At 38.4% G+C, this 21,827-nt stretch overlaps 2 protein-coding genes across 2 annotated transcripts; one reads left to right on the forward strand and one right to left on the reverse strand.

The window, feature by feature from the left end:
* Nucleotides 1–703: 703 nt before the first annotated feature.
* LOC6649140 (protein white) lies at nucleotides 704–9,596 on the reverse strand. Its single transcript, XM_002070905.4, has 6 exons — nucleotides 9,467–9,596; nucleotides 3,851–4,136; nucleotides 2,543–3,197; nucleotides 2,161–2,476; nucleotides 1,968–2,099; nucleotides 704–1,912 (listed from the first exon to the last, which is right to left on the reverse strand). The coding sequence occupies exons 1-6, from the start codon at nucleotides 9,536–9,538 to the stop codon at nucleotides 1,298–1,300; spliced, it is 2,076 nt and encodes a 691-aa protein (XP_002070941.1). The 5' UTR covers nucleotides 9,539–9,596; the 3' UTR covers nucleotides 704–1,297.
* An 8,645-nt stretch (nucleotides 9,597–18,241) lies between these two features.
* Nucleotides 18,242–19,712, forward strand: LOC6649141. Its single transcript, XM_002070906.3, has one exon. It carries the CDS (start codon nucleotides 18,533–18,535, stop codon nucleotides 19,628–19,630), a length of 1,098 nt encoding a protein of 365 aa, XP_002070942.1. The 5' UTR covers nucleotides 18,242–18,532; the 3' UTR covers nucleotides 19,631–19,712.
* Nucleotides 19,713–21,827: the final 2,115 nt, after the last annotated feature.

Raw genomic sequence — 21,827 nt, forward strand, 5'->3', positions numbered from 1 at the left:
ATAAAACTAGTTCCTCTCTTTGCTTATTAATGTATTACAAGTAAGTTGTCCTGCAGATACATTAAAAAATTATTGGATATTTGTATAATAAATATATATATGTAGGAACTTTTTATGTAAACTTCTGAATGAAAAAATATGAGGATAAATAAATGTGCTGTTAACAAAAAGCCTACTGTAATAGAAACTTATCTTATAATATGGAGCACTTTAGCTTTTACCTAATACTTACTTCATAATAAGGCTAGATGTTAATTGAAAACCTAGAAATATTGAATTCTATTTATTCATTTTAATTACTGGTTCCATACAACGAACCAGTGAGTCAAAGAACTGAAAAGCTCTTCACTATGCGGCCCATTAAGAGCAACAAGCATGAACAAAAGGAATTCGCAAAAGACCCGGTGAGAGCAACACAACGACGAGCGAGTGGGAGCGTAAGTCAAAGAGAGAGAGAGAGAGCGACCATGATGTGGCGTCTGTGGTGGTTTCAGCTAAATGTGTGTTGGCTTTTCCGCCCACACTGTGAGGTGAGTTTCGTTTTGCTGCGTGTTGAATTAGTGTTGCAAAAGGGCGCGATATTTGAATTTCAAACAGAGAACTATCAAACATTTATTTTATTTGTATACATGGTACAAAAATTTATTCTTATTAAAAAAAAAAAAATAAACACAGAAATGTAATATGTATACCAAGCTAACAAGTAACAATTAACTTTTCTTATTATTTTTTTGGGTTTGTGTATTTAATTGTTATTCCTATTTTTATAACCTTGCAAATTCATTTTGGTAAGGATTGTTTGACGCCCAGAGAGAGGCATCTTCGACTGTATAGCATACACATATATGTATATATGTATATATGTGTGACAAAGATTACTTAACGAGACTGTATATTGACACTTTCTTCCGTCTGGATCAATGTAAAAATTTTCTACAGTGCTGATATATTGCAGGTCGGCACAGTAAATGTCAAAATCAGTCAAACCCGATTACTATATCTTTGAAAATCTTTAATTATATTTGCCAACTTTAAAAAAATCAGTCAATTTTACATATATGTTTGAATGGATAATTTTGGTCTCAAAAACTTCATTTCAATTTAATAAGTTTTTACTTAAAATGCTTTGACGCCTGCAGTTACCTACAAAAAGGACATTGCAAGGATATACAAATTTCGGCACGGCCGAAGTTAATTAGGCCCTCTGTTTATTTTCTTTTTTTTTTTTGTGGGATGTGGGAAGACGAGGATAAAACAAATAAAACAATATTTAATACAGATATGATAAAATTTCGTCTTAATCCTTGCGCCTGGCTCGCAATCGAAGAGCCACATAAGCGAATCCTCGGAAACTTATAATAAGTAAAGCCAATCCCACATAATCCAGCGGTAAATCGGCAGCAGAAAAGTTCAATGTCTCCAATATAACTTTACCCGAACTGGGGCATGTGGTGTTTGATGAGGTGCAGGTAATCTCGCCCGGCTCCACATCGGCCCATTGATTGATGAGTAGGCCCTCGTTGGCATAACGGAACCAGGATAAATATGACAACCATTTCAGATAAATAGGCACTGAGCCGGAATTCAAAAAGAAACCACCAAACAGAAGGAATGGTATAATCACTGGTGGGCCCACCGACAGCGCCATTGATGTGGATGAGCTGGCACAGGAGATGAGATAGCCAAACGATGTGGAAACATTCGCCACCAAAGTGACCAGGGCCAAACAATTAAAGAAATGCCAAACTCCGGCCCGTAATCCAATCATGGGATAGGCAATCGCTGTGAAAACCAGTGGAACAGTAAGAAACAGTGGCAGTTCGGCTATAGTCTTGCCCAGAAAATACGTATCACAACGATACAAACGGCTACGAGATTCCCTCATAAAGACAGGCAGTTCGGATGTGAAGACCTGAAAGTGTGTCCAACTGGATTAGATCGATTCCAAGATTCATTATAATACTCACATTTATGGTGGCAAATACATTCTGAAACGTCATATTGGTCAAAAACAGAAAGATGGCTCCATTGATATTCATGACACCGACTTGGGTCAGTTGCTGACCCAGAAAGATTAATCCAATGAGTATGGCAACCATCTGGAATATGAGGAGACGTTATCTGATTGGAAACTCAATGGCATACAATCCGTCAACTGACCGTCGTTTGAATGAGTCGCACTTTAACCAACAATGGTTCCTTAAGCACGGATAACCATGAACGCCATAATACAGCTCGGAATTGCATAAACCAGGTGGCCTTATAGGTGTATCCATTCTCTGGTTGCTCCAGCGGCTGCGATTGGGTCTTGGCTGCCAGCAATTGCTCCATATCCCTAGCCACCTTACTAATGGCGAAGTTATCGCAAATTTTGGCAATGCGATCACGCGATTCTAACTCCCTGCCAGGCACAACAGCCAGCACTTGGACATAGAAATCAGCTGGATTGTAGTTTGTTGGACACTGAGCTCCCACACTAAAAAAAAGGTTTCACAAACAGAAATGTCGATGATCGAAATTATGAGATCCTACTACTACTCACTATGAGAAGAAGTCCACTGCCTCGCTGGGTGTGCCGAGGAAGGCCACACGTCCCTCTGCCATTAGAAGAATCTTGTCAAATAGCTCAAATAATTCCGAGGACGGCTGATGTATGGTTAGAATGACAGTTTTGCCCTTTTGCGATAGCTTCTTCAGTACTTGAACCACACTATGGGCTGTAAATGAATCCAGTCCCGAGGTGGGTTCATCGCATATCAACAGCGGTGGATCGGTGAGAGCTTCTGAGGCGAAGGCCAAACGTTTTCGCTCGCCACCCGAAAGACCCTTCACACGACCCGGAACACCGATTATCGTATTCTGGCACTTGCTCAACGACAATTCCTGTATTACCTGATCCACTCGTGCCACACGCTGTTTGTATGTCAAATTGCGCGGCATTCGCACCATGGCATGGAATATCAAATGTTCGCGAGCTGTCAGCGAACCAATAAATAGATCATCTTGCTGCACATAAGCACATCGAGCCTGCATCTCTTTGGCATCGACCGGCTGACCATTAAGTAGTCTCATTCCCGATGGTGACACCTGAATGCCTTGCGGTGAACGAAAGGCCAAAGCATTCAGCAAAGTTGTCTTACCAGCTCCAGAGCTACCCATAACTGCCAATAGTTCACCGGGATAGGCCACACCGCAGACTGCAAAAGGGGTACGGAAAATAAAGGAAAATAAATAAAAATTATCCTAAGACGATTGACTTCATTTGGTCCATTTTGTTAACAAAGTGTGCCCTGTTTTCTCTATCAAATCAACAGTTTAAATTGTATCTCCTATGGCAAATCAGTTACAGACTAAAACTAGACGATAGCAAATCAATACACTTATATAATAAAAAAAAACAAAAAATACAAAAAAATTAAGCACAAGAAAGGATTTCCATTGGAGGGAATGTCCTGATGTCGAATAATCAAACCAAGACAAGTGACAATTCGATGGTCGATAATCATTTCGCATCTGACATGGCACTCAAGATGAAGAAATATCGTCCAAGTATGGTGATCCGGCGTAATGCACCATTGCGGCATTTGAAACGTTCGCTGGTTCCAAGAACATATTGGACACGCTATGATTCCAGGACCAATACCAATTACTCTCCACAAAGTGATGGATCATCTGATGACGGCGAGCCAAAGGCAAAGAAATCAAGGCGTCGTCGCCGCCGTCGTCGTCAAGATTCCTGGTGCTCCGACTCATGTTCAGAGTCATAAAATAAAGATTTCGATCCCAATAAGAGAGTTTACAATTTTGCTATCTCCAAAATAAATGCTGATAAAACAAATGTTGAACTTACCGTTTTTGAGTAAATGTTTTCGTGGCGCTGGTATATGACGTTCATTGCAGAAGAGGCCACGTGTACGATTGACCAATTGACGCCAGCCAGAGCCGGGCTGATTAACAGCCCCAAATATATCCAGATTGTGCCAGGCATAGGTAAGATTCTCGGCCAATTGCGTTGAACTGTTGCCATCATCGGGCTGTGGCGGTGTATTTAGGGTTCCGTAGTTTTTGCTTTGTCCAAAGCTCTGATTAATGCAGCTCTGGGAGGTGGCACCACCAGCAGTGGTTGTTGTATCACCCTGCCATAATGAAAACGGAGAACCAGATGGTGGAGGAGATGTAGATGGAAATTATTGACGGTTGAGAGCGAGTGGGTAACAAAGGTCGGGCAAAAAGGTTTCCCTCGTTCTTCTCTTGAAAAACTTTTCAATTTCACGCCGTCCGTCCATAAAAAAGGGCGTCGGTGCGTAAATCTTAGCTAGCACGCTAATCCCTAAGCCTAAGCCATTTGCTCCTCCCCTCCCCACACCCCAGTCAGTCGCCGTACTCTCTCTCCCTCCACTACATCAATCTGTTTAATAAAAATGCTCTCCAAACATTGAGTGCAAGGATGGAGTTGGAGGAGAGCGACAGAACGATGGCGTTGCCTATTTAAAATGTGCAAATTAGGATGGCCATAAGCCGCAGCCGGCTACGTCCTTGACGGAGGACGGCGCTTGGGAGGGCTTAGAGACGGTACGGTTCGCCATGTTGCCACTTCATAAGACAATTGTGAGTGTAAATCGCTGGGATTCGAGTTGAGTTTGTGTGCTTTTTTATTAAATATATAAAAAAAAAAACACAAAACTCGCTTTAAGGATTCGTTGTCGACCAAGTAAAATGATTGTCTTACGACTTAGTATAAGATGTTGATGGGGGAATGGAATGAATGTTTCTTTCTGGCCATGTCAGACTTTTCTCTTGTGCACTCAAAATGGAATGTTCATGAATATAATATCATTATGAGTGTGGCTTGTAAATCATATTTGAATCAATTCACTTATGTCTATTTATCTTTTAGATTCAATTAACTCATAAATATTCATACGTAATCATTTAAATTAATTCCTTTAAATACTTATACATTTATGACTAGCTTCAGAATGGCGCGTAAGAAGTAAATCTAGACTTTTATCCCTAAAACGTCTAATAGAAATGAAATCAGTCGAATTTGGTATACCTTGCATCATTAAATAATAATAATTCTTTTTAAATGATTCGATATTAAGACATAATTTATATATTCATTTCTCGTTACTCGTCATTTCGCTTACTCAGCACTTAATTCCCAATATTTAAGTCTAAATAGCATTAGTTTGCCATATTTTATACAAATTTTGATTCAATTTGGTTGACTAAGAGAAATTGTTAACAATTGAGGGAGGTATTGAGGGAGAAAGTGGGTGAAAGTGCTCATGGTTAAACTTTGGCTGATCGTTTCCGCTGTGGAACGCTTTCACATATATTTAGGCAATTTTGAAAATTCTCAAAAATTTAGAGAGTACATTAATAAAACTATTTGGAAAATGATAAAAAAAACTAAAGTGTTTTTCTTTTTATTTTGTCGAAGTAGAAAAATTTGCTTAAAATAGCATACTAACTAACTCTTAATACCCACAATCTACTCTATATTTTAGTTGAAAAGATCTGAGTAGGAAAATAAATTTTTAAACCAAAAAAAATTTGAAGTTAAAGTAAAATTCATCAATAAATTAAAGACATAAAGGTAAATTTTTATTTATTTTTGTGTGCGTATGTTGTGTGTGTGCGTGTGTGTGTGTGTGTATGCCTCATAGGGCTTCTTGTGAACCAAATGGTAAATGGTAACCAGAGATGACTTCGCCGCCCACACTGACAGTAATGAGGCTTGCGGTATGGCTATCTGCGCCACCGCCATCTCTCTCCCCTCTCTAATTTTTTTTCAGCATTTCCCTTAGCTTGTTAGGTTTCTACCGAAAATCATATATAAATCGACATATAGATACCCTATATGTCCATTTTCCGGCGAGTTTTGGATGAACGCGTTTCAAACTTTTCTCAAGAGTCAAGACATTTGGTGTGATTTAAGGGAAATTTTTGACCTTTTCTTTTGGGGCTTTTATGTATGGCCTTTTCTAGCCTTCTGTTTTCGTACAGGGTATTTAAGTAAGACCAAGAAAAACATAAATAACAGCTCTCCACTAATTGGCGAAGCAAGCAAAAATGATGATGGCCACAATATGGAAAACATTTTAGTCCCCACTTTCTTTCTCCCTTTCCCTTTCGTTGCTTCAGCTACTGGAGGGTGGTGGGTGGCGGTGCTGCTGCTGTTGGCTGGTCCTTGGCTGCTCTCATAATAATTTGTATAAATAATCATAAAAATTAAGCAAGAAATATGAAGGAAGAGAGAGCAAAATAAAAGCTGACATTCAATGCAAAGCGCAACAACAACAGAAAAGGAAAGAGAGAGCAACAAAAACGAAAAAAAAATGTCGCACAGGTTATTAATAATCCCACCTTGAAGGACCTAAGGACCAACAGAAGGCGGCGACCAGCTATCCAGTCCAGTTTCAATCTCAGCCTCAGACTCATCTCTCTAGCTCTCTTTCTCTCTCTCTCTCTGTCGCATTCTCTCCCGGTTTGTTCGGACTGACTTTTGAGATGGCTTCAAGAAATTGGTTGACGTCTCGAGGTAAACGCGGAAAAAATTTAATATCCGTTACAAGCATCTGGGTTGGGAGGATTTGGGTGGTGGTTTTGGGTTTTTTTTTTCTTTCTTTGGTCGAGAGGTTGGGGCTCGGTTGACGCTCCAAGAAGATCCTGGCAAAATTGTTTTCACAACAAATGAGGCCGAAAAATGTTATTAAAAAGTTTTTCCTGTATTTATTTGCTTATGTTGCGTTCTTCACGTTTCTCTCTCGCGCTCTCTGTCCCTCTGTCTCTCTTTCTCTGTGTAACTGTTTCTCTGTGTATTATCTTGGTCTTGGTCCTGGTCCTGGTCCTGGTCCTGAAAGTAGAAGATACTACCATCTTCTGGCTGTCTCGATGGTTGTCTGCCTTCACTCTCTGCTCCTTTCGACTGTCTTCATGTCCCTTCCCTTCCCTTTTCTTCCCTTGCCATGCCATTTCTTGGTCGGCACTCACAGCTTGTATTTTACATTTCATATTTATTTAATTTTTCGTACTTTTTACTTTGCGTGCTATTTTTGAATTACTTATAAAGAAAATGCGGCTGCTACATTGCCGCTGCCTCTGCCACTGCCGCCATATGGCACCCCGAAAAAGAAGAAGAAGAAGAAGAAAAAAACAACACCCAGAAAATGTTCTTGTTGATATGCCAATGGCAGGAACTAAGTTTATTTAATGAACTTGACAAAAAAAAAAAGAAGACAGAAACAGAAAAATAAAGAGAAAACAAACGAGAACCAGAATGAGGCACTCACTCAATGACTCAATAAAGCAGCAACTCAATTTGTTCACTTTTGGATACAAAATGAGTACTCATAGATTATGGCTTAAATGGCAAACGAATAAGTAAAGAAGGAAGTATTCATTTCTTGACCCACATATCAAATAAAAAAACAATATTACTTGCCTATGAATAAAAAGTGAATGATTCAGTTGGATAATTTTTGACTCAAGTAACTGTCATTAATACTTATCAAATTTTTAATTTCTTTGAATAACATATGAATATCCTTTCTTGATTTATTCATTTGTTTTGAATGAAACGTGAAGAAAGAGTTGGCTAAAGTTTGAGTTATGTGATTAACTAAACTAAAAGGTTTTCTTTTGATTCATTTTCGCATACAAATAAGTTGTGAATGCAATATGATTCGAATGAATCATTTATTTTCGTTCATTTAATTTGTAAGTTTTTTAGTAATATTTATTCACTTTTGATTCATTGGGAAATTGTAATTTACACATTTTGGAGAATTTTAGGAATTTTATTAATCGACTTCAAGAGATTACTATGAAAGTAAGAAAGAAACTTGGTAATTTTTCAATAGGGTATATTTCAAGGCGTTGCTTTTACTTGTTCCCGAATTTTGTTATTATTTTGTAACAATTTGTTTTGAATTTTCTTTTTGGTTTATTTTAAAGGAAACTTTTTGGCCAACAAAACTTCTTCACACTCTCTCTCATTATCATACTTGGAAGACCAAAATACAAAAAATACAAAAAAAAGGTGCAAAACTTTTTCTAACATTTTTGTTTAGCCCATTTCTAAACGTGCAACAACATCAACAAGAAGAGCAATCAAGTAGAAGAAGAAGGAGAAGATGACGAGGAGAAGAAATACGCGATAACAGCAATTGAGATTTTTTTTGTTTTAAGGTTCCAAGTTGTTTTTGTTTTAATGTGTGTGTGTGCGTGTGTATTTTGAGAAGTAAACAGATATGTATATCTGTCTGTTTGTCTGCCGTCTTTGTATCTAGTGTAACAGGTACAGATACAGCCGGTAGGTAAGATAGACTGTAACTGATACGTTGGCCAGTCAAATAATGACCCAGATAAGACTGGATTATGACAGTATCAGCAACAATCATAACAAGAAAAGAAACAACAACTATACACAAAAATTCTTCATATTAAGCAATGTGACAGATACAGATACAGATGAAGATGAAGATACAGATGAAGATGGAGGATGGAAATTGTAAACTAGATACAAAAACTAGATAGCAACAGTCCCAGATATGCAATCTCATAGTCAATCTCCAATGGCGTGCGAAATGGTGCTTGAAAGTTAAGTTCTAACTCCGATTAAATGATGCTCTCTTTGTTAGTTATGCATATTCTACATAGTTTAAATATTTTATCAAGTTCAACCAACAATTATGATAAGAAATCCTTTCCTATTGCTAACAGAAACCTTTTCAAGTGAGATACATCTTAAACCTCCAGTTCTCCAAGTCTATGGGACTAAGTCCCACTCACGCATTTTATTTAAATTTTGATACTATTATCTATGGTTATAAATGATAAAAAAGAGGTAGTATAGTCTTTATGCAAAAAACACGTGTAGGCAAGTTTGGCTTGGCTCTACTCGTAGATTTCTCTTTTATTTCAACTTTAGCCCATTATCTTATGTATAGATTCTTTTACTTTGCACCACAAAGACAATCATAGAGTGAACATAGTAATTGTGTTAACTTAAACCTTGAACCATTTGCAATTGAATTGAGTTCAGCATTCAGGTCAAATATGCAATAAGAAGACTTTCCTGTATTTGCTACCACTTTGGCATCAATTGGACTCGAATTTCAATTCATGGATTGCATAATGCATGCTGTTTGTTGTCTGATCCATTTGTGTCTATCTATCTGTCTGTCTGTCAGGCGGTTAGTCAGTGTGTCTGATCTATGGATGTTAAAATGCTTGTTGTTATTATTTTTACAATGACAAAGTCGTGGTTTTTGTGTGCTGTGTGGTTGTTCTTTTGGTTGCCTTTTTGCAATGCGGTTATGTTGTGGTCATGTGTGGTCTCCATGTGGCTTTTTTTGGGGCTAGTTCTCACGCTGTAAACGTTTATTTGTCGGTTGCCACATGCATGCAACCACCCCAGCGCCTGAAAGTATGCTAAAGATATAATAAATGCACTTACATTATGCAAATGCTCGGCTGAGGTATTTTTACTATTGCCGCGTATTAATAGCTCTTGATCCTCCTGACCCATCCTTCCAATATATTTTCAAATGTGCGTATATAATTTTATATTTTATTTGCATTCACTTTGCACAGACACACACACGCACACGCACACACTCAGAAAATATGCGAAATAATTTAATAATTAAAAAAACAAAAGTAAAAAAAAAAAATGTACGCAACACGATTCTCTCGTATGAACTTCGTGACGAACGCGCTGACAAAATGCAACTGAGGTAGCTGAGCGGTCTCTCGACAACCTCAACGGTTAACGTCCGGATGCAATGGGACAATAACAAAGTCTCGACAATGAGTGGAAATTTGATAGAGATAAAAATTGTTGGTGCTGGAACGAAAAAGAGGCAGAGAGAGAGACAAAGCGTGAGAGGAAGAGGAATATGGAGAAGCTTTAGCTACTTATTTGTATACTGATTATAGACAAGATGAGACAAATAAGCAACCCAACCGACACCCTAGATAAAGAGAAAGAAACAAACTAACTGCAAAACAAAAAGAGCATTGAAGAGAATAGAAGAGCCTGTCTACATAGTTGACAAAGTGAAGCTAGTAATACCGCTTAAAGTTGGATCTGCCACACTTTAACTCTAGCCAAGTTTTATAATTTAAGTCCTTAGGCTAGTTTAATCTTATCTATCTATGTATTTTGATGTAGTTCTAACAGTTATTAAGCAAGAGAAATTAGTTTCAGTTTTTATCTGATTATAACCATTTCTCCCAAGAACTTCATTCATTATTGTAGTCTAAATAATGGTTAAGATATTGTATATGTATATATTTGTACGCAGTTCTTTCAGTCATCAAGCAAGAACTGAGAAATACTCCACACAACATTCAGTGTTTCTAACTGCGTTCTTTAAAACCTTCACTCTAAACTATGGGCTCACCTTTTTCATAAAGACTCAATTAAATCACTTCCTTTTTTATAACAAAAGTATTATGCTATCTACACTTACTTTCGACTTAAACTTTGGGCCAAGCACAGATTAGTTCTCGGTTTGATAACAACTCTCTTATTTTTATAAGTTGTTGAAGCTGTAAGTACCACAATTTCATCTCCAACTAATAATTAATCACTTAACACTTTAACTCTGGGATAACTTTTGTTTATTTTTGTGCTAAAGCCTTTGTTTTCTTTGATGCAATTCTCATTATTGTTATAGAAGATAGACTAAGTTAATACTTTACTTGCAATTAATTATATTCGAATTAGCTGAAACTAGTAGTATCAGTTTTATTGGTCTTTCACTGTAGGTTAGCTGCTAGGCCAAATGGCTGATAGTTTCTACTTAAGATATTGCCTTTGTCTGCAATATTCACTCTTCGATAGATACGCAACTCTGAGTTGTATTTCACTCAGAACATTTTTAGGGCTTCTTGGTGGGCCTCAGCTCAAATCTGGTTTGGTTGTTGGTTGCAAGAAAATTTCTGTGTGCGTGCTGTCGCTTTGCTTTTCGCTTCAAGTACCCAAGAGGCACCTAACACTAAATCCGTCTTGAACTTTTGCTAAGTGGGAAATAGAAAGAGAGCGACAGAGAGAGACATGAGAGACAGAGAGAGAGAGAGAGAGAGACGTGCAAAGGGCGTAAAGGAAGAGCAGCGGATGGTTATCCCCAGTCGGTTGCCATCATTTACTCACTCAAATGCTATAAACTTTTTTACACTTAACAATTTATTGTCACTCTGTCGACGTCGAAGCTTTTGTTGTTTTCAAAGTGTGTGTGTATGTGTGTGTATGACATTCACACCCGCGATGCCCTTTCCCAAGCAACTTGCAGCAACAGCGCAAAAAAAAAGTGTAAAGAAGTAACTCGAGCAAAAACGTAGAAAGTTTTTCGCCTAACACGCTTTTACACTCTCTCTCTTACTCAACTTAACTCTCACTCCCCACACACACAAGCACACACACACACACACCAAGAGGGACAAACAGATGCCCACCCACAGGTAAAGCGGCCATTGACACTTGAAAAAAGAGGATTTGGATGGGTTAGGAGTATTGCCGGGGGGTCACGATCCGAGGTTGACTTAACCCATGTTTAAGTCTCATGCAAATTATTGACGCGGACAGCGAGCCCAATAAATCTGTGTATGTGTGTGTGTGTGAAGAAAAACTTTTCCTAGCTCTCCACGCTAATCAGACAGCTTTCTAGTTCATTGCATTGTACACCCACACACACACACACACACACACAAATACACACATTTATATTCACACAGCTTCCTCTTTTTACATCATTCCCGTTTTGGCCCCTTAACTCGTCCGTCAAGCAGCCACTCAGTTGGCTGTAATTGCTAAGTAAATCAGCGCTGCCATTTGCCATGCCCAAAAAGTATACGCCATGGTGGCTTCTAGAAAGGAGTTTGGCTTGGGGCGGTCGATGGATGGCTGGTTGGGAGGGATGTTGCCGTCGAAGTTTTAAAGCGAGGAATGTGTTATGGGTTCTTGGGTCACATAGTTAGTTAGTTAGTTCAACAACTTGAATAAAATGGGCCCAGCTGGGAGAGCGAAAGCGAGAGAAAGAGAAAAAGTGACAGAAAGAGAGACAGAGAGAGAGAGAGAGACGGAGATCCAAGGATCAAGTCAGAGAGGGGTCGATGACGGCGACTGGGCTTATGCGGGGATTAGGACAATTAAGGGATTTCTGTTAGAACAAGAGATTGAAGAGACTGAAGACAAAAACTAAAACTAAAACTGATACTGAGATGAGGCTTTTTAGAGCTGTAAGCGCACTTATCTTAGCTCTTTGTTATGTCTACAATTTTATCTTACAATGATAACCCCACTCTCTCTCTCTCTCGTTCTCCTTTCTTTGTAATGACTCTGGTGAATAAAGTTTTTTTTAGGCATATCTTGCATTTCACTTGAATGTTAACCATCACTTTCAGTAGATGGCGTGGGCGTGGTGGAGAATGACCTCATAAAGCAGGTCAACTGTTGCGCAAATCGTGAAAGTCACTTGGCCAAGCTAACTAACTAGTTGCTGCTAACTAGCTGGGCACAGAGGCAACCAAGTAAAGCAACTGTGTGGCAAGTCTTGAGCCTGTAGATAGAGCCTGTTGCCACATAAACAGAGCATTTTATTAGATTACACATACGCCTCCCTGCCACACACACACAGACACACCCATCTATACATAGGCGAAAAGTTAGCGCCACAACCATGCCCAGAATGAGACATTGCACAGTGGTACAATTTGCAAAAACGAATAGCTAAAATCAATTCTTGATCGCTTAGACAAATCATTGAAATGATTTTTGTATATCACGATCAAAGTAGGTAATTGTTTTTTTATGGCTAATTTGGCTAAAGACTCAGCATAATCAAGAATAATCTAAATATATTATAATTTAAAGAATTTTATTTCTAAGTTTTCCCAAACTCCGCATTGTAAAATCTTTCACAAATAAATTTTTAAGTTTAAAAATAAATCGCATGAATCTTTTCAAAATATCTCCAAGATTATGCTACATATATCAGTCAAAGGTGCCACTGTCCGACGACTATAGAAAAGCAACAGCAACATGAACGAAGGGGCAAAGTGCAAAATTTTTATGACTCCCAGCGGATGTTTTGATACGTTTTTATGAGACGCGCGCGTGCTGTAAGCGTTGCTGGCAAAACTGGCAAACCGGATGAAACTCTAAATCCAAACTTGACTACTCCGACTCTTCGGACCGATTCCGACTTGACTGTCTAACTGTCGGTTTCTCTGTCGGTCTCTCTGTCTGTCTGTATGTCCGTCGGACTGTTTGTCTATCTTATCGCACAGTTGAGCATTTGGTTGATGCCGCTGCGCTTTAATAGAAAAATATGCCGCTTGCTTTTGCTTTTATTGCATTCGAAGAGATTGAAGATTGGCATGAAGTCCTACTATAAATTGGTCAGAAAACACAAAAAACCAAACGGGGAAACATGAAGAGAAGGACAAGAACAACAAGTAAAATGGGTTAAGGACTTGCCGTTTGGCATAAACAAATTCATTAGCCGGGCAAACGAATCAACATAGATGCAAATGAAAAGATTTAGATACCAACTTTTTTTCAACATTAATTTAATTTCACTTTAGGCAGAGAAATTGTTAAAAAGACTTCCTTTACTTTAAGGTATCTTTAACTGAAAGTATCTAAAACTACTATAAAGTAGCTTTAACTTAAAAATAAGAAAAACAGAAATCCATTAACGAATCCTTTGGATACAATATTGTTACAGAAACAAGTAATTTCTACTTCAAAATCCCCTTAGTTCATCTAACGAAAAGAGAAACTATTGAATTGTTCATGGAGGGATCTAAAAGATATTTTCGAAGGGTGTCCGATTCAAAAAATAGGATTTTAGGCTTATGAAATTCATTAATTTTCGAGGGGCGCATTTTGTCAGTTTAAGGAATTATCAAAATTGTCCGACCACTTCGGAGATTCTAATATGGCGTAAAGACAACCGAAAAAAGTAAGAAATTATAAGAAGTCTCGATCTTTCAGGGATGTTTAGACCACCCCTCCGAATCACTCCCCTGGATCCCCCAATGAAATTATCGAATAATGTGACCACAAGTGAGGTTTTATTGTATGTTGAGATTATCAGAATCCTAAAACTTATTAACCGCTTATAGGCAACAGAACAAATTTTGCAAGTGTTTCAAAACTTTTGGCCCGCAAACTTATTAATAACTATAAGTTGTTGCATGCAACAAGCTGCAGCAGGACATTGCGAGGCAAAGTGTGTTGTGGGGCAAATTCTCTCAACTTACCATCTTGATGGAATCAGCGAGCTGGGAGCCCCATCTGGACACATCACCCAAACCATTCGTAGCCACCTTTAGTTGGAGTTGGGCATGTGCATGGGTTTGGTCTTGGGCTTTTTGCCCAGTTTAGCATTTTCCTATTCATTTAATTAGATTTCTCAAGTAAACCGCAAAAACCGCACATTTTCTCAAGCCAAGTCCCAAGAACCTTGTAGAACCTTTAATCTTTTCGTTTGCCTTCTGCTCCTGCGTCCTGTGTCAGTTTCTCAGCCTCAGTTTCTTTGGCGGCTTCTTAAGAATGTTGGCCCCTCAACTTCAATGCAGGCGACTGCAATTTCTACCCCAGGGAAGGGGAAAGGAAGAGGTAAGGTGGTGATGCTGGCGATGGTAGTGGATGGGGGAAACCGCACAGAATCCTGGTTCATTTTGTTATTGGGAAACAGCTATTTTTCTAACCAACCTTCGCTTACTCTATATATGTATACGAGGGTGGCTCAATAATAACTTCTCTATTAACTTTCTTTCAATCGCGTTTAGCACTCTGTTTGAATTGCTTTCATTTGCGTTGTATATTAGAAGGATATTGCTTGGAGTCAAGTAAAATTACCTTAAGTGAAATTTTAACCACATGTCAAAGGATTGGTATATTTATTGAACAGACCTCGTCTGTGTCTTGTATGCTCGTGTACCTATCCTGTCTCCAGACTCGCAAATATTTCAGTAGAAAACTTCACCATTTGTGCACTTTAATTTGCGGTGGACAACTCGCAAAGTTTTATCTCCTTGGTTACTTTTGCTGCAACGACCGCATCAAAGCGGCAATTTGTAGACGGACAAAAGCTAATAGCTGCGGCACGCAACCAACAAAGTTGCATTTTGTCCAGTTCCTTCTTCCTCTTCCCTTTTGTTTTTTTTCTCTCTTTCTTGCTTTCTATGTGTATTCCTATCTCGTAAGCTAGAAAGAGTAAGTATACGACAAGAAGTCCTTGACTTATACTCACTTGACAGTTTATTTATATAAACAATGTGTTTCATTGATGATTTTTCAATCTAAATCGAATACATCGTCGATTATATATAGAATAAGTGGCTCTTATGACACCAGGCCCGGGCCAGTTACAAACAGAACAGAAATATTTATCTGGCTCAACAGCCCGGAAGAGTCAATCTCACCATTCAAAAGTTTCTAAAGAAATGTTACACCAAGCATAATTTTACGATTTGGTTAAGAAGGTAGGTTAATTAACTGAAGTCGACTAGAATAAGATGAAAGTTGAACATTTAGATTCCAACGCAAATCACGAAAGGCAAAAAGTAAAAACTGTTCTTGTATTAATTCTAATTTGTTTTAATAAAACTCACATTGAGGAGTCCAAACACAAGATTCATACTTCAATATGGGGCGGACTAATAAAGTATAAAGTATTTTGATAGTGTAGAAATCCCTGAACTCCTTCGGCCAGCGCTTTATGAAGCCAAGAACACTCTTAGCCTTAGGAACGATACGGTCGATATATGCTGATGAAAACTAAAGTTATGGTCCATTAAGATCCCCAAATCTTTAACAACCAAACAAATATTATTGATGCTTTGTAACGGCAAATTAAGTTAATAGTTACCTATATACATACACTGCCATGACATTGAATGGTGACAACATTTTTTTTTGAATTGACATCTTTTCACCAAAAAAAGAAACTAACTAAATGATGGAAAACATTTTTATAGCATTAAAAAAAAGAAAACAAGGTTTTTTATAAATTTTTTAATTGTTTCAGGAAACTTGTTTTTTGAGCACTTGAATAGCGACAATCTCTTTAAGTTGGTATTTGTAAATAAGTAGTTCAATTCTCTTTAAGTTGCTATTTGTAAATAAGTAGTTCAATTCTCTTTAAGTTGGTATTTGTAAATAAGTAGTTCAATTCTCTGTGTCTGTTTATGCCGCATCTCAATATGCAGTTTTCTGCATGTTGGTATCAACTTTTTATTGAAGAAGTAATTACCATTTTTCGAAGTATCATAATTGAGGTTACCAAGGGAATCATACTGACTGTACATCCTTGGATAGTCTACCAGACTCATGCAGTTATTGTAATACATTAAGTTAATACTTGTATACTTGATCCAGCTTTTCAACACTAAAGCTGTTTGGGTTGATAAATTATCTTGCTGTACAGGATTTTAGACAACTTTCTATCGTTTGACCACATAAGATGGCTTTAGCATACAACTTTGTTAATAGTTTTGAAGTTGAGTTAAAAGTTGTTGTTCTTTCCTGGATTCCTGAATTGTCAGATAATTAAAGCTATTGGTTAAGAGGTCTCTTAATGAGTGACATATAAGATAGGCAAAGGCAGAATGACTATGGCAGACTTGAAGAAACTTTAATTTGTTCTTAGAAAACTGGGGAGAACAGCTATCTGTCTTGCACATACATTCTTCTTTCAATGGGGCCAAACGATTCTATTTTAGATTGAAATGTTTTAATTGGTATTCAGCTTTAGCCTTGGCTTTAATTTCTTTTGTCTCAGACGCCTTCAAAAAGCAAACTGAAAATCGAAGAAGGGCATTTCAGATGGTCAGCTTATTGATGAGCAACGATGGCATAACGACGAAGAAGAAAATGCCATGATGATGATGATGATGATGAGATGATGAGGATGATGAGGATGATGATGACGATGTTGAGCTTGCATAAACGAGTTTGCCCTTAAGTGTGGATGAAAAGGAAAAAAGAGTAGGTGAAAGAGCATTTTGTGCGTGAGCAGCATACTCAATACCACAAAAGCTCGTCTCATCTCATCACATCCCCATCAGCACCAGCACCAGGACCAGCAACAGCATCGGCATCGGCATCAGCATATCCACATCCTCGCCCAAACCCAAGTCCATTGGCCATTCTCATCTCCATTTCATCCAAGCAAGGCATGGCTGGAGCATATACGGCATCTCAGTAATATCGCAACATCCAAGTTATTTATGCAGACTCACATACAAAGCATGCAAAGATTTTGCATTGCTTCTTCTACGGCTTCAGTTTCAGGCTGAGTTCTTTGCTCCTGGGACATGAGTTTGAGGTGCTTGGGCTTTGGGCATGGGCATGGGCTTGGGCTTGGGCTCTTTGCCAGCATCAAATAGTAGCATCTGCCCCTGTGTCTGTTCGCATACAATTAGCTGCAACTGTAATTAAAGCAATTGTATAATAAATCTTTTGCCAAATGGCTCTGAGGGACAAAGTGAGCCAGCAGGAAGCAGAGCGGGTGGCCACTAGAGAGGAAGTTACGAAAAATTGCGAAATTAATATAAATTTAATAGTTGGCTGGCATTTATGGGTAGTATGTGTGTGTGGGTGTGTGGGTGTGTGTGTGAGTGTGTAGGTGAGGTGCACAAGAGCAGTCGTAAAATGCATCCAAATGGAGAAAACCAGATGCCAAAATAAAGTCCCCTCCACCCCAAACAAATTAAGTAAGTAAGTTATTCGACCAAAATTAATACCCCTTTATTTAAAAAAGAATATATATTAAAATATACCCTAGTATAAACTTGAAAAAACTGTGAAATATTTCTGTATTTCATATCATACATATATATTTTAAAGTATGACTATATCGGCTCAGAAATGGAGGAATCTTTACCTCTTTAAAATAGGCAATAGGCTTGAAAAGTTTTTCAGCGAATTCTTGGACATCTTCTAGCATACTTTAGGGGACAAAGTTACCCTTTTTTATAGTTCTAGATCCACCTATGGGTTCGTAACATTTCTGATTAATTGGATAAATCTCCACAATATTTTGGTACCCCAAAAGTATGCAACAGTTTGGTAGAATATCCTTTGACCAACGCAAATCTTAAAATTCGACCATTCTTATTTCTAATTTAAATAGCATTTGCCATTAAAAATATGTCACTATGTAAGAGAACCCTTATTTTTATTCAGAAGGCCTGTTTTGTTATCAAAGTTTGCCATGATTTGTACTACGTATTAAAATGAAATTATATATATCTATGTATCGAAAATTTCAATTAGCCCATCATAGCCCACCACAAATATTACAGATAGAGTAGAGCTGAATAAAAGTAACTATTATAAGGCAGGCGACATACCCATTTAATTGTCCTTGCCTCAAATTTGGCCGCTTTTCAAAAGTGGAAAAGGAAATGTCAAATTAATAAACCCTACCAAAAAAGTTGTCAGTGATCCAAACTAAAAATTAAAGATAAGAAAATAGTTCAGTACAGAAAAGTACACACAAAGAAAATGGACAACCCCAAGGCCAAATCGCAGGCAGGCGGAACGAAATCAAAACAGAAATCAGAAACAACCGATGACCTGCCGAAATTTATATATCCACTGATATTACCGCCCTCCTTGCGTAGTCCAACTGCTGATGCTACGCCCCTTGTGGGCACTAGGCGACCTCGACGACGTCCGACTTCAGAAATTGTCAGCGAACTGCGACGCCTGCGCGCCTCTCCGCTGCGGATTGATGACGAAACTGAGTCCTGGGCAATCGGACACGAGCGTTCTCCTCCGCCGGCAAGGCCAGTGCGCACTCTGGAACAGTTGGAGCAATTGCGTCTATCGCGCCATCGTCTGGAGCAGTTGCTCTTGCGTCCGGCCTTTGAGCAGGCGGTGAGCAATTGTTTCGTACGAGTCCATATTAATGCGGAAGCGACTGCCGAGATGCCCGAATATCGCATTGCTGAAGTTATCACTGCTGTGGAACTGAGTGAGGGGTACTATGTGGACAGTCCTGTTGAAGCTGGTGGTAAAGGCAATAGGAATGGCAGTCTTCCCACCAATATGGCATTGCGTTTACGCTACGACGATGTCATCAAACAGCATGAACTCACCGAGATATCAAATATGCCATTCAGTCGCAGGGAATTTGAATTGTGGCGCGATAATTGCATCAATCAGGCAATTGAGCCGCCAACCAGCGAGACGATAGCACGCAAAAAGATTGAACTCTATAATGCCCTGAACAGTGAAGCGAAATCGATTGCAATGATACAACAGGCATGGACTCTGCCTATACGCATGCCAAATCGTGGTGATTTGTTGGAACGTCACGGTGCCGTTTATCCGTGGCAATTGCAGCGTCCCCCATTGCCAAAGCCATCGCCAATGGCGGTGGGATCCACTGACACATCAATAGGCGAGGCAAGTCTGCTTGCATCACTATCGTCAAAGTCATCCTCGATGAACATGTCACAATCGGAAAGCAGCCAGTTCCAACAACCAGAGGAGCCGGAAATTGAAATAGAAGCCATTAATGAAGAGCTCGAGGCGCAGCGTTCACTTACTCGTCTCCGTTTGGCCAGTCTAAATCATCGCGTCAGGCACTTGAAATAGAGCACCAACAAAAAAAATAGTTTCTCCAAATTCAATATGTTGATTTCATTCAAATAATCAAAAGAAAAAGTACTAAAAATAATTTAATGACCTTTGAATTGTTTAAACCTTTTTTTGTTCTATATTAAACAGAGACTGATTAATGGCCTAAACAAACAAAAATCATCCAAAGTCAATTCTTGTAAATTATTGAAAGGTTCAAATGTATTCACTTATGGCTAACGTTGTTCTCAAAATATTGAACAATATTAGAAAAATATTTTAAAGGTGCAATCTAAGCGTATTAACGAGAAAATTGATAATTACTTTTTATTCTACTGACTAAAAGGCAACAGATTTGAAACCAAGTGATTTCGCTCGGAATCGAAGGCGAGAACGAGAACAGGCTTGAATATCTTTTTATGTGCTTTACAATTTAAGCAGAATTTGTAGTTCAAGCGTTAAAAAAGCAGTTTTTATTAGGCATTTTTTATAATCTAATTATTAATTAAGATTGTTTCGTATCCTGTCTTTTGGTAAATGCGTTGTTAATTTTTCGTTTGCTTCGTTGAACTTCTTCTCGTCATTCAACTATTTCATTCGAAAATCTCACTGCATTTAATAACTACTTCTACTTACAATTTTTTCCGAAGTATTATGGACAGTTCTTTGCAAATGTCTTTATACAGCAATGCCAGTCGGATGGACACATTGAAAGAGGAATATTTGTGTCTGGTAACTCATAAATACTATAAAAATGCTAGGCCGATTGAGCCAACACCAAGTCTGTAACACCTCCGGCCCCCTCCCTACACACACAAACACTCACACACACACACCGGAAAAAGTACAGTTACCACCGACAATGGAATATGACGTTGACAGCTAGCTAGCTAGCTATCTAGTTGAAAAAGTTTGTCTTTCTGTGGCAAAAACATCTCTCACCCTCATCCAACGTCCTGACATGATGACCAACACACAAAATTAAAAATAAAAAGAAAAGAACCCTCTGTATATCCCTCAAAACCACCGCCTACCCCTGGCCCTACCTAACCATCCAGTTATATCCAACTTCAGCTTATACATATGTACATAGTAAGTATTTAACCATCTTAGGGAGGAGTGGGGGTTAAAAAAACAAGCAAAATAAGCGGAATACCGGAATGCAATGCATACCTATATAGAAAAGTATATATATGCATGTGGCGAATGAATCCAGCCAACGGATATCCATGTCAGAAAAGAAGAAGAAAAGGAGAAAAAAAAAATGGTGGACTGGGTAGATGGTGAAGGAAGGGGGGCGAAGGTGGGAAGGAGTGACTGGGTTTTAGTTACCTACCAGTTACCAGCTACCAGGCACTAGGCACACTAGTCACTAGGCCAGGGGCAGTTGGCAGTTTGGCTGGCTTTTGCTTGGGCGCAAGGAAACCTTGTTTGTTGCACAGAAAACAAAAGGCCCTTCCGCTTTTCATGTAAAAATGACAGAAACAAGTGTTAATGGTTTTTGGGCTTAAACCAGAAAGAAATGGAGATGGAAGAGAACGAGAAACAGAGGCAGAGAATAAGAGAGAGAGAGAGAGAAAAAAAAACAACAAACAAATATAAAATGTGTCTGAAAAGGAAAACGCTGACACGGGTCTAGGTGAAAAGTTTGTGGTTTCGCTTTTAGCGATCATCTTTAGCATGACACTTGATACAACCCATCAGAATGTTCAACGACTGGGAATACTCTTTCTCTCGTCCCCTTCTTATCATAAAATTATATAACCTAGCACTTAAACAATTTCATGTTGCTATTTGGCAAATGTTGTTCACCGATGAAAGTTAAAAAGGAGGATGACAAAAGGGTTTTGGTTTTTATAGGTAGAATCGAATTTTGGCGATTGTGATAAAATAAAAATATTAAAAGAAAAAATGTTTAGTTTTTAAAGTAATTAAACATGTAATTAAAACACAAAAAAAAAAGAAACTGTGTTTGAATTAACCCGTGCACATCGAAATAATTTCGTCTAATTTGATCAATATCGGATGTTTATATAAAATTTCGTCTCGTTTTCGTAGGTTGTTTGGATTTTCAAATTTAAAGCTAGATTTTGGGAAAAGCGCAACTTTCCGTTGGACAATTTTGTTGGTAAATTTTTAGTGGAATTTTCTAGAGTCAACAACAACTGCAGCAAGTCCGTAACCAATCCCTGTGCCATATCCCTAGAAGGTCGCT

Source organism: Drosophila willistoni, unplaced genomic scaffold, assembly GCF_018902025.1.
Source record: "Drosophila willistoni isolate 14030-0811.24 unplaced genomic scaffold, UCI_dwil_1.1 Seg143.1, whole genome shotgun sequence".
Classification (NCBI taxonomy): Eukaryota; Metazoa; Arthropoda; class Insecta; order Diptera; family Drosophilidae; genus Drosophila; species Drosophila willistoni.